Below are 14,004 nucleotides of genomic sequence, written 5' to 3'. Positions count from 1 at the left end.
TTTTCTTCTGCAGCCAGAGATTATGAAGTAAGGAAAATCTGTTTTTCCCCTACACATACATCCCCATTAGTAGTGGAACCAATAAAGCAGTCTCCTTTACGTGACCTCTTCTCCCAAATGAACAAACAAAACCAGCTGTCTCATTCTCAGCAGACATAGTGCCAGGAATGCACATTTTAAAAAATAATAAACTGTCTTGCTGTTAGTTTCTGCCATCTTTACTGTGGAATCAGACTCTATGCCTGTTTCTGCCAAATTGCTTTCTGGTTTTTTTGAAATCAGAGTGAAAACAACAGCAAGAGAAGACCAATGCATTGAGATACCATGTCTTAGATTAGTTCACTTCAAATATTGATTTCTGGCCCTATTTTCTTTACTACTTACTTCCCTCTGTATGCCTTGAACAGTCTCAAGTTACAAAAGCTTTTCAGTTAACTCCTTGTGTTCTTTTCTGATATATAAATAAGAGAGTAGAAGAAACAAATTGTTTATCTCCCACCAAGGGTCCCCAATTTTAGTAGTAACACGTTATATGTGTTAATTCCTTTAAAAAAATTTTTTTGTAACTCTATCTAATCATCTTGCTCCTAAAGGATTTTTTGAGTATATCATAGCCTACATTAGGACAAAATTGAACACAAAGTTAAGGATAAAGGATTAATAGTTGTTCATTGTGTATATTATGAAAGTATTATTTTCTTATAATTATGGTTGAATTCAGGACTTTTCTGTCTTTAGTCAGGAATTTGGGTAGATCTTTTCCACTTAGCTTTTAAGCCCACTGACACTTCTGCATTTATACATGGTTTCTCTTTCTTCTTGAACAGAAATGTGAAATGGAAACAATTGAAATCCCAGGAAAAAGTCATACCTGACTTGGAAGGTTCTCCTGCTCAGTCTACCTCAAATAGTGCAGCTTGGTCTTCAAGCCAGAAGACAACAGTTAGCTTCTCTGCCAATATTACTTCTGGTGATTCATCTGATTCTGCAGCATCATCTGAAAAAATTGGAAGGACTAGACCCATAACTCTAGCAAACTCTACAATATTAACTGGTGAGACATGAAGACTATTTAATATTACTGAAAGTAAAATCAATTGCCTAATATGCTTGTATTCACTGTTGGATGCCTTGAGGCAATTTGAAAAAAGCATGAAATGTTCTGACCCTCAGAAGGACTTCATAGTCTAATTGGTAAAACAGATAGGCATGAAAATTAGAGAACAGTGAAGTGCTAAATTCTGTAGTACTGATCCAGATAGTCAGTGTGTGCCAGGAAGGACTTGAGTTGGACCTTAAGGGATCAGTAGGGTAGGAAGGTACTGTTAGATGTTAGCACTTGGAGGACAGCAGATTATATATTAATTCATCTTCGTATGCTTAGTATGTTTCATAGTATGTTATATAATTGATTTTTTTTAAAATTTAAATTTTCTTTTTACTAACAAGTATCAACATATGAATGTTCCAGTATACAGATAATAACAGAAAAAAGGAATCGTATATGAAATGTTTAAAGCCTGCTATATAATAGTTACAAAATTGCTCTGTTTATGTTCCCCTCTGAACAACCTTTCGTGTATTTTTTAAATGATGCTTTATTTTCTTTATTTCATTATCTACCAATCCCCCAGCTGCTCCTTTGTCATATACGGATGTCTAATAAAACAGATCCACACAGTGGCCATGTCTGAAAAATATATGTCTCACCATCTCCCATCACTTCTCTGTGAAGTTGGAAGCATCATTATTCATTTTTGGAGTTATTTATTGGTTATTGCATTGAACAGTAGTTTAAGTCTTTCATAGCTGTTTCTTTTACATTATTGTAGTTGTAGGAATTGTATTCCCAAGTTTCTCTGAATCTGTCCCCTTTGTCATTTATTATAGCACATATTCCAGTGCATTCACATGCCATATCTTATTCAGCCATTTCATAGTTTATGAGCACTCACTTTGTCCCCAGTTCTTTACAACTACCAAAAGTGTGACTAAAATATTTTTGTGCATATAGACCCTTTCCCTTTGTTTTTAATCAATTTTTGATGTGCACAAATTAGTAACTTATGGGACATGCCTGTAGTTCCAAATTGTTTTTCAGAATTATAGGGCCAGTTTTCAAATTCACCATCATTGCACCACTGTGTCTGTCCTTCCAAAATCCCTCCAAATTTGTCATTCCTCTTTTGTCATCTTTGACAGTCTGGATATCAAGTTGAATTTCAGTTATATTAATATGCATTTCTCTTTTTTAAATAATATTTTGTTTTTCCAAGTTACCATGTAAAAACAATTTTTAACATTTGTTTTTTAAAATTTTGAATTCCAAATTTGCTCCCTGGCTCACCCCTTCCTGAGACAGCAAACAATTTGTTACAGGTTATACAGGTGCAGTCATGTTAAACATGTTTCCACTTAGTCATGTTGTGAATGAAAACACCAAAAAAAAAAAAACCGCCACAAGAGAAAAGAAAATGAACAATTGTGTGCCTTGATCAGCATTCAGACTCCATCAGTTCTTTCTGTGGAGGAGGATAGAATTTTTCATCATGAATCCTTTGAAATTATCTTGTATTGCTGAGAATAAGTCATTCCCAGTCGATCATCATACAGTATTGCTGTTACTGTGTAACTGTGTACAATGTTCTTCTGGTTCTGCTCATTCACTTTGTATCAGTTCATGTAAATCTAATCAGGTTTTTCTGAAAGCATCCTGCTCGTCATTTCTCATAACGCAACAGTATTCCATCACATTCATATAACACAACTTGTTCAACCATTCCTCAATTGAAGGGCAAATGAAGGTTTTCCAATTCTTTGTCACTACAGAAAGAGCTGCTATAAATATCTTTGTACAAACATGTCCTTTTCCCTTTTTTTCTTTTTATCTCTGAGATACAGACCTAATGGTGCTATTGCTGGATCAAAGGGTATGCCCATAGCCCTTTAGACAGGGTTCCAAATTGCTCTCCAGAATGGTTGGTTCTCTTCACAACTACAGCAGCAGTGCATTAATGTCACAATTTATCTTCATTTGCTCCAGCATTTATCATTTTCATTTTCTGGCATTAGCCAGTTGGTACCTCAGAGTTTTACTTTGCACTTCTCTTATCAAGAGTGATTTAGAGCATTTTTTTTTATTTTGTGACTATGGAAAGCTCTGATTTCTTCGATTTCTTCATCTGAAAACTACCTGTTCATTTAGCTTCTTAGAGATTAGTAAAGTGAAGCCTCAGGAGTTACTTTAGTTTGCATTTCTCTAATTATTAGTGATTGAGAACTTTTTTTTTTTCTTATGGCTATTAATAGCTTGGATTTCTCCTCTTGAAAACTGACTTCATATTCTTGGACAACTTATCCATTAGGAAACAGTTCTTGTTCATATGCATTTGAGTCAGTCCCTTATATTTCTTGGAAATGAAACCTTTATCAGAATTGATACAAATTTTTTTTTCCCATTGACTGTTTACTTTCTAATCTTCAATGCATTGGAATTTTTCTTGCAACAATTTTTGAGTTCTGTGTGATCAAAATTATTCACTTCATCTTTCATCCTCTTTATTTTTTAACAAATTGTTTTGATGATTACTCATTTGTAATATAATTTGAGAAGTGGTTCTTTGGTATCCTTTTTTGTAAATTCATTTTGGTGATAAAATTTGGTAATATTGATTTTGTAAATTAATTTTATCTATTTGAGTATGGTCCAACCATAAACAAATTTTTCCGGTTATTTAAGTCTATCTTTATTTTTGTAAAGATACATCTCTTTCCTCTAGTCATGTAACTTGCAAAAAGCAATAATTTTATTTATTCTTTCACTATGTTTCTTTTCTCAGTTGCTTTTTGTTATTTGATTGTAATAACCAACACTTTGAACACTACCAAATAATGATGACAGTAAATATCTTTGCTTTACTCTGGATCTTACTGGGAAAGTCTCTAGCTTTTCTCACTCATAGATCTTATTCTTGGTTTTAAATAGGTAGTATTTACCATATTGAAGAAAGGTCCACTTATTCCAATGTTCTTCAAGAGTTTTGAACAAATAGGTGTTTTGTTTTTGCCAATTTTTTCCCAGCATTTCTTGCTGTGATAGCCCAAAGTAAGTCTGAACCAGAATACAGATGAACTCAATACTAGAACAAGTTGGTATCTAGGGGGCACAGTGAATTGAGTGCTAGACCTGGAGTCAGGAAGACCTAAATTCTGATCTAGCCTCAGAGATTAACTGTGTGAATCTGGACAGTCACTTAATGTCTGTCTCCCTCTACTTAAACATCACAAAATGTGGATTGTAATTGTGTCTCTAGCTCCTGAGGTATTTGGAAGGGTCAAATGACATCTGTAAAGTGTATTGTAAACTGTAAGGCACTCTACAAATATTAGCTGCTATCATCATTGTCATCATCATCATCATCATGGTCATATTCTCCATCAACCTGATCTCACTTCTCTGCTCTTGTCTCTTTACAAAGCTTAGATCCTTATGACTGACAGGGTCTTTTTTTTTTTAAATAGGTTTTTATTTATGTCTTTTGTTTTTTACATCATCATAGCTTATCCCATTATCCGTCCCTTACGTCTCCCAGAGAACCCTCTTATATAACAAATAATATTTTTTAAACAACCAAAAAAAAGTAAAATAGGTGAAAACATAAGCATATGCTTGATAGCCATAAAAAAAAATTCTAAAAATCTGGGCAACACGCAGACCTCCCACTTTTGCATTGGGGTAGGGTGAATGTCTTCTCACCTCTTTCAGGACTTGCTTGTTGTTTATAATTTTGTCACATTCACTTTTGGGGGTGTGTGTGTGTACACATCATTCTTTCATTTTTAATTGTAGAGTCTTCAGTACAACTTAATGTGGTACTTTGTCAAACTTTTTTTCTGCATTTATTTAGATAATCATATGGCTTTAGGTATTTTTGTTTTTAACATGATTAATTATTTATGTTTACCTATTGTCGATCCATCCTTGCATCTCTGGTACAAATCCATGTTGGTTTTAATGAATGTTTTCTTGGATAAATCACTATGAGGTGTATGACAGGATCTTGTTAAAAACTGTTGAATAAATGTTAGTGATATTTGGTTTTTCTTCCTCTTTCTCTTTGTTTTCTCTTAACCTTGTTTTGGTATTAGAACTATATTAACTTCATTAAAAGGGTAGGGTGCTTTGGTGATGTTGGTATGTAGAGTTGTGTTCTGTTGCATGCAGGTGGAACTTGTGCAGCCCTGATGCTGCTGAGTGTGACTGGTAGTGAGGTAGTTGGTGTTGAATAAGCTTGTTAGGGGTTAAGGATAAGCTTTCTCTGCTGTCATTTCACTGAATTTTTTACTTTGTTTGGGATCTTGGTGTCCTAGACTATAGAGACAGATGAAATTGCCTCATATCATGCATAATTCTTATTTTGGAGAGGTTTGAGAAGTTGTGAGAATTGAAGAAACTACCTAATTCTTCATCTGGTTGGTCACATGACCCAGTAGTTGATTGGGCCATACACTTCTCTCTGTTATTCCACTCCCACTTTTTGATCTGCTTGTTATAGCTGAATTTTATTTTGCTTGTGACTATTACCTCTCTAAATTTAATTGCCCCCTTAAACTCCCTTCTTCCTTCTCCGTGTCCCCTCCTATTTCCTTACTGATTTTAATGTATTTCTACACCAAACTCTATAGGTGCGTATGTGTTCAATCCTCCTTTGTCTGTTCAGATAAGGGTGAAATTCATCAGATGTCTTCTCCCAATCTGACCTCCATTTGTATATTCTTTCCATATCATAATTATGAGACATAAATTTTCCCCACTATACCTCCTTTCCCTTTTGTATATTCTTTTTTCCCTCTTTTTTTTTCCCTTCTGTTAAAACCAGTAAAGCAGAACAAAACCATTCCAAGGCCTTGCATGTCTTTCTTTACTCCCTCTCTGAATATATAACAATTGGACATCGAAAGGATACTTATTTCTGTTTCTTCTGTTAGGAATGTGTTACTTAATGATTACCATTAAACCCTTCCATGGCTTTAATAGATTTAACCTTCTGGGTTTCTTTTATCGCCTGTATTTGTATTTAAAAGATTCTAATCAGCTCTGCTGTTTTTATCAGAAATGCTTGAAAGTCCTCTATTCTGTTAAAGATTATTTCTATTCCTGTCTCTGAAGCTTCTGCACCCGTTCTTCCCTGCCCCTGGCAGCACAGTATTACAATCATTTTTGCAGCATTTTATATTATAAACCTTTTGGTACAGTATTCCAAGATAGCCTTTTCTTCATATTATTTGTAACATAATTTTGTGTGATCATCACCATGGTTCCTTGGTACTTTTTTTTTTCTTCTACATTTTGGCTGCTTGTATCTTTAACTTAATTTGAAAACTTTGGATCTTGGCAATGACATTTTTGAGTATTTTCATTTTCTGGAGGTAACTGATGGGTTTTACTTCTCTTTTCACCTTGCATTCTGTTTCTAATGTATTTGAGCAATTTTCTTTTATAAATGTTTTATAAATGTAGCATCCAGGGTCCATCCAGTCACTGTCCCCAATCACTCTAGTACAGGTTGGTCCCCAGATTCCTCATCTACTTCATTTGTAAAATGAAGAGGTTGGATTAGGTGGTCCTTAGAGCTCTAAAGCTATTTCTATGACAAAATTGAAATGGGTGCTCGTTTACTTGTTTCACAACATGTAAAATTGTTTGATACACAATTCAAAATCTGTAGTCCTGTGTTGTTAGAAACTTACAATTCATGTCTTTGAGATATATGCTACTTAAATGTTTTAAGTATTTATACCTTAGTATGCTATTTTTAAAAAATCTGCTGTGCTGATATGAATCTTTTTGAGAAAAACTTCTTAAGTCTCTTGTTACAAAGCTTATGTCAGATCTCTCAATTACTTCTTTCTCTGCTTTGTCAGCTTCCAGTAGTTCAGAGGAAAGTAGAGAGAACTCTGAATCTCCCGAGCCCTTATTACGTAATGGCATTTCCAGAAGCAGAAACTTCATTGTGACTAGAAATAGAACTTCTCAAAGAAAAAATGGTAAGATATTCAGTAACATTTTAAAGAAATGTATGTTAGGAGAACATTGAAAGCAAAGTAAAAATTTGATTGACTTAGTTTAGTGTACTAACCATTAATTTACATTTATATTTTATGTTTCTAAATGAAAGTAAGATTTATTCACTTTACATTTCACACCTTTTCTTTTAGGTTCTGTCTTTTTAGAAAATGGTTGTGGTAGAAAAGCTATACGCAAAAGGGTCTACTTGAGTGATTCTGATAATTCAGTACCGACTAGTAAAACAATCAAAGACAAAGCTGGAAGTAACCGAAAAATCCCACGAAAGTGTGCTGCTGTGGCTGCTAATAAGATTAAGCTAATGAGTGATGTAGAAGAAGATTTTAGCTCAGGAAGTATTTGCTCTGCTAGCAAAATCAGCAGGAAACTGCCTCACCGAAATGCCTCTGCTGCAGCTAAAAAAAAGTTATTATATAACTCTGAGGATGATCAAAGTTTAAAGACAGGAAGTGAAAAAGAACTAAAAAAACAAAATCAGCCAGCATCAGGGGTATGTTCTGGTGCTGCTAGAAAAACTGTCAGTGAATCTGAAAATGGAAGTTCTGAGTCTGAAAGTGATTTAATGGTGTCGCAAAAGAATTGGCATGCTAATGGTTATAAAGCCCGTACTGGAGCAGGTTTTACAACAAAATTTCCCGTGATAGAATCTTCTGAGGAAGATTCAGAAGGCTATAATTCAGAGAATGGCAGTAAGAAAGCTTGCCCATCAACTTCAGCTGAGAAATCTAAGGCCAGAAAGAGTTGTAAGGAGGATGCAGATTCTGAGCCAAGTGAATGGAGTGGTAAAAAACGCAAGAAAACTTGCTGGAAGAGTGCTACTGTATTTAGGAAAGCAAAAGTCCTAAGTGATTCAGAGGACTCTGATGAAGGTGAAAAGAGTGAAGAAGAAGCTGGAAGACATTGTGAAACAGCAGAAACAACTTTGAATTCAGGGCATTTGGAGGATGAGCCTCTCGCTGTTTCCAAGCATTATTTGAAACATGAATCTGAAACAGATTTGGATTCCGACCATAGTTATGACAATACAGAACCAAATAAAAGGACAAAAGATATTATGAAAGGTAACTTAACATTAACACAACTTGTCATTTCCCTTATTCTCCCCAACTCACAATCTGTGTCCTTTCACTGTGTCCTTTTGCCACCTCACCCACTTAGCTACTCTCTCACCCCATCTTTCCCTCCTATGTACTGCTCCCAAGGTGTCTATACCTTTTAATACTGATACACAGTACTACATCCAAATCTTATTTCAACCTGTATATTCAAGATATTCTACCACTAACTCTAGTGTTTTCTCTTCTGTACTTAACATGGAAGAGAATATTTTTGCCAGCAAAGGTTTCTGGTACAATAGTTTCTTGGTAATAGTTTCTAGTGAGGATTTAGAGAATCTGGAAAATCTGAGTGTTGTTGTGTGAACCACAGTTGTGTAGCTTAGAGCAGAAAATGGGACTGTTTGCAGAAAGGTTGTTTTGAAGAAAGATTTGAATATGATGAGGGGATTAGTATGTATAACTGGTTTCTGTTGTGCATCCTTACTGTCTGAGTTCATTACAAATTTAGGTTGTCTAATCTTAATGATGTACAGCAGCAAGGCAATTCTGTTACTTCTCCCTAATCAAATTTCTCTAGCACTCCCCACAATAGCTGTTCCAAGCCTTCTCTAATGAAACCCCTCATCTTCCCCTCCTCTGACCTTGTGTCAGATTTCATTAAGAAAATGAAAGCCCTCTGGCACGGCCTCCAACTTCTCCCCTATTTTACATCTCAAAACCATCCCCCATTTTATTCAGTCTCTGATTAAAAGATGCCACCAATTTGTCCGTCCGTCCCCAATTTGCCCCACCCCTTCCCATCTACTCCGGAAGATTTACCCCTTTCCCATTGTTCTTCTCTATTTCCCTTGCCCCTCTTCCCATGCTCTTTTTCCTTCCCCCTTTCTCCCTCTTCATCCCCTCTTCTTTCCTGTCCCTCCATGGATTCAGTTATATCCATGGAAATGATACCTAGATCCAATTTCTAGTCCTACTTTCTCTCCAGCGCAGTTTCACAAACTGCTACTGGACATTTCAAATTGGAGGTCCCGTAGTAATCTCAAATTCAGCACTTCTAAAGCAGAACTTATTGTCTCCCCCACAACTTCTCTCCCACCACTTAACTTTTTCTATATCTTCAGCACCACCATACAGTCACCTTAGTTTTCAAACTTGAATTCATCCCTAACTCCGTTGCCTCTTACATACAATAAGTTGCCAGCACTGCTTTCACCACATCTCTCTCATCCATCCCTTTCTCTGGTCCATCCTCCACACAGTTACTGGTGATATTCTAAACCACAAGTCTGACTATTTCACTTTAATGTTGAAAGAGCTCCTGTGGCTCCTGCAGAGTAGAAAGAGAGATGTGGTGGAGATGAATCAGTGAGGCTTGGTAGATTTACTAGTACAGCAATGCCTGTAGAGTTAAAAACAAAATCTTTTTGAGGGCGTTTAGACAACTTGGCTGCAACCTTTTGTCCTCATCTGTGACATTCTGTATTTACATACTTCTTGTTGTTCATTCGTTTTCAGCTATGTTCAATTCTTCATGACCCCATTTGGGGTTTTCTTAGCAAAGATATTGGAGTGGCTTGCCATTTCCTTCTCCAGATCAGTTTATAGATGAGGAAACTAAGGCAAACAAGGTGAAGTGACTTGCCCAGAGTCACACAGCTAGCATGTGTTTGAAGTCATATTCAAACTCAGGAAGATTAGTCTTCCTGACTCCAGGCCCCATACTCTATCTGTTGTACCACCTAGCTGCCTTTATATTTATAGACACTATCCTTTAAGCCCGTAGTGTACTCTCTTGTACTCCCACCTCTCAGAACACCTCAGGGAATCAGCCTTTTTGTATCCTGGGCACCTTCGGCAGTCTGGTAAAGTCTATGGAACTTTTTCAGAATAATATTTTTAAGTGAGTAATATAACAAAGAAGGCCAGTATTGAAATATTGTACATACACACACATTTTAAACAGTTGTGGAGCACTTACTGTTTGAGAACTCCTAGAACAGCAGTTCAAAGACTTTTTGATCTCAGGATCTCTTTATTTACACTCTTAAAAATTGTTGAGGACCCCAAGAACTTTTGTTTATGTGAGTTACATCTATTGATGTTTACCATGTTAAGTTAAAACTTGTTTTTGCAAATATTTTTATATAAATATAAATATTTACCATAAGTTAAAATGGATAAGTTTTAAAAATATTAATTCATTAAAATAATAAAGATATGTAACATTTTAATGAAAAATAACTTTTCAAAAAAATAGGAGTATAACAACATTTTTGTACATCTCTGCCTGGCTTAATAGAAAACTGGATTCTTAAATCTGTTTCTGAATTCAGTCTGTTGTGATAGGTTATTTTGATTGAAATAGATGAAGAAAAGTCAGCATCATACATATATGTAGTTGGAAATAGGAGGAATATTTTATTTTTTTGGTTTTTTGTTTTTGGTTTTTTTGTTTTTTGGCAGGGCAGTTGGGGTTAAGTGACTTGCCCAAGGTCACACAGCTAGTACATGTATCAAGTGTCTGAGCTCGGATTTGAACTCAGGTCCTCCTGACTCCAGGGCTGGTGCTCTACTCACTGCGCCACCTAACTGCCCTATGGAGGAATATTTTAAAAGGCAAATAATATCCTAATATTGATTATGATAAAAGTACATTTGACCATGCAGAGCCCCTCCCCCCCCCCCAAAAAAAAAGGATCTCAGGGATTCCCAAGGGTTCATAGATCACAGTTTGAGAAGCACTGCCTAAAATACCTAATCCCTTTAAAGTTTAGCTCAAGCACCACTTTACATACACTAATGCCTAACTACCCTATTTACCCTATATTTACTTTGTAAATAATTATGTCCATGTTGTCTCCCCCAATAGAATATGTTTCTTGAGGGCAGGGCATGTTTTGTTTTTTGTCTTTGTATCCCCAGCCCCTACCACAGTGCTTGGCATATAGTAGCTGCTTAATAAATGCTTGTTGGTCCACTGGTTGGTAAATTGACCCAGTCAGTGATGAGTATGGGTCCCATTAAAGTTAACAAAATAAAAGATCATATCATATTAGGTAGAAAGGTGCTATATAAATTTCTAAGATTGTGGTTTGGCAGAATTTTTGAGCTGAAATTACAAAAAAACCTTGGGTAATGGTGTAATAGGAATTTTATTCTATACTTTTCAACTTTCTATTAATAGGAATAATCATTTACTTTATCATTAAAAATTAAAGTACTTTTTCCCCCCCAGATGCTGTATCTCAAGAAAATGGACAGAATGGAAAAGCTTCTAAGAAAAGGATATGCTCCAGTGAGTCAGACAGCAATTCAGAAGTAGTTAAATCATTAAAAGGCAAAATTGGTTTCCGAAGGATTCCACGGAGAAGTGCTGCAATGGCTGCCAATAAAATAAGGTTAATGAGTGATGAAGAAGATTTTAATTCAGAAAATGTGTGCACTAGAAGCAATGGGTACAGGAAAAAGACCCTTAATTGTGCTTCTACTAAATCTAAGAATGCATCATATGATTCTGAGGGAAATACAAGTTTAAAGAGTGAGACAGTGTTAAATGAACAAAGTACCTCTGAAGATCAACTACTTGACACTGGTTCTGATAGTAGCAGGAAAAATGTTAGTGAGTCTATAAATGGAGACTTAGATTCAGGAAGTAATCAGAAACGGCACACCAATTGTCTCAAGTCTACTAGTGCTGCACCTCATACAACGAAAAATTCCCTGATTGAATCTTCAAGTGAGGATTCAAAAAGCCATAATCCAGAAGATGATAATAGGAGGAAAGTTCCTTACCGGTCAGCTTTGGTGCAGGGATCTACTTCAGAGAATAATGTTGAAGACAAAATGAGTTCTGGGGTAGGAAAATGGACAGGTAGAAGAACCAGAAGGAAAACGCGTCAAAAGATTCCTTTCAGAAAGGCAGAGGTTCATCACGAGCAAGACACAACAGAATCTGAAAAGGGGAGGAAAAGAAAATGTTCTGAATCAAAAATTTTGGAAGGTTCTGAAATAGCAGCTAGTTCAAAGACTAATCCCAAATGTGATTCAAATCAGGAAACAGAAACTGATTCGGATACTGCTTATAGTGATAACATAAAAACAAAAAAGAGAAAAAGGAATAGAAAAGCAAATGTTGTTCGAAGAGGTGGTAATACTTTTAAAGGTAACGTATCTAAACCAATGAGATTACCAAGAAAAAGCAAACGACCAAGGTTAAGGTTGGATGATAATGACTGGGAGGATTTGGACTACGCAAAAACTAGAAAAGCTCCACGACGTTCAAAAATAAGAACAAGAAATCAGGGTAGAAGAACTGTAAGATATAATTATGGGGATGATGATAGAGTTTTAGATATAGAAAATGTTTTTGATACAGGTGATTGCACCTTATGACCTTGAGGGAAAACCAGTTCATTTTTTAGAGGAATTGAGCTGGAATTTGTGGTGAATATTGGCTGTTCCAGTGATTTTTTTTTTGGTTCTATAATTCAGGGAATATATTTATATTTTTCTATGAAAAAGTTATGAATGTGACTAAATCATGACTGTCCTTTTCCTTATTTTTCCTTGCTTAGGTAGCAGCATTTAGCACAGGTGCCAAAATAAGCTTCATTTTGGGGCAGCTCTCAATTTTGACTCTATGTGACTACATATAGCAAGAGTTTAAAATCTGTTTTGTCTATAAACACTAGACAGCTGGCTAGTATTAAATGGTTGATCATTATTTTCAAAGTAGCAAGTTAATACTTTTCATAGTTACTACTTTATTAAATTCTTAAGTAAGTCATAGTTTCTATTCTCCTTTGTATAATATCATTTCATGTGAAGGTTTACAGATAACTCATAACAAGAGCATACTGACATTAACATCATGGGAAGAGGAACTCTTTACTAGGTAGACAGATAATTAACCATTTTGTTTTGGTTCCCATTAAAAACTTATTGCCACCCACAGTTCAATACAGAATATCAGTTCCATTAATTTTACTGGCTTCCATTTTCCTTTTTGAATGGTGTTGGGGTTTTATATATATATTTATATGTATATATGATATGGATATATCATATATATATTTTCTCATTTCTCATTTCTTTGCTGTAAACTTGAACTTAGAAACTACTGGTAAATTGTTTTATCCAGGCTTTTTTGTTTAAATGTTGAACATGTTTCTTTAAAAAAAAAATTCTAAGTAAGGTCAGAGCCATAGCCTTTATTTTGTAATTTTTTTTAAACATCTGCACTAATGTATAAATGCTGTAAAGCTTGCTTCTTAGCCACCTGAAATCTTTTTTTAACATTAATGTATTTAACCAAAGTGAATTAGTATCCTTAATTACTTCATCCTCTGAAATGAAAGAATGTGCCTTTGGTTTAAGAAAATCGTATTCTTAACTAGTAGTCCGTGTTATTTCAATTTGGTTAAAAATCATTTTATCCCACGCCACTCTACTGTACTTAGGTGAGTTTCCCATCAATATTGAAATTATAATTTTGGTTTTGTGACAGTGAAACTTCATCCAGGGAAATGAGGCAAATATCTTTGTTGTTCGAATTGATTTGCCATATCAATTTGCATTCCCATACACCCTGGGCTACTAAAGTAACCTTACCAATATTAATGGCACTGGCCTAATGTGTAGATTTGCAGTTTCTAAGAAAACATAGTACACGTTAGTTTAATGATTTTTGAAACCGTTAAGATAAACTTGGCACCTAAACATTTTGTATTTTGTAGTAATATGTTTTTCTTTGCTAGGTCACCTTATTCCTGTCAGTATATGTAGCCTCATTGAGCTTCCATGTGCCTGAAGTAGTACCTCCAATATTTTTTATGTATTTTGCTAAGGACGGTTATATGC

The 14,004-nt window shown here is 35.2% G+C and overlaps 1 protein-coding gene across 1 annotated transcript in view; it reads left to right on the top strand.

Annotated features, from left to right (window-relative positions):
• The window catches only part of BRWD1 (bromodomain and WD repeat domain containing 1), a 150,624-nt gene extending 137,465 nt beyond the window's left edge, over positions 1–13,159 (top strand). Inside the window, exons 38-41 of the mRNA XM_036747966.1 lie at positions 828–1,054; positions 6,925–7,047; positions 7,219–8,148; positions 11,381–13,159. Of these exons, the coding sequence (XP_036603861.1) occupies positions 828–1,054; positions 6,925–7,047; positions 7,219–8,148; positions 11,381–12,537 (2,437 nt within the window). The 3' untranslated portion in view covers positions 12,538–13,159. The remainder of the gene's footprint in view (positions 1–827; positions 1,055–6,924; positions 7,048–7,218; positions 8,149–11,380) is intronic.
• Positions 13,160–14,004: the final 845 nt, after the last annotated feature.

This window comes from Trichosurus vulpecula, chromosome 2 (genome assembly GCF_011100635.1).
Source record: "Trichosurus vulpecula isolate mTriVul1 chromosome 2, mTriVul1.pri, whole genome shotgun sequence".
NCBI lineage: Eukaryota > Metazoa > Chordata > Mammalia > Diprotodontia > Phalangeridae > Trichosurus > Trichosurus vulpecula.
The sequence above is the reverse complement of the archived record's forward strand: the minus strand, read 5'-3'. Positions and strand labels throughout refer to the sequence as shown.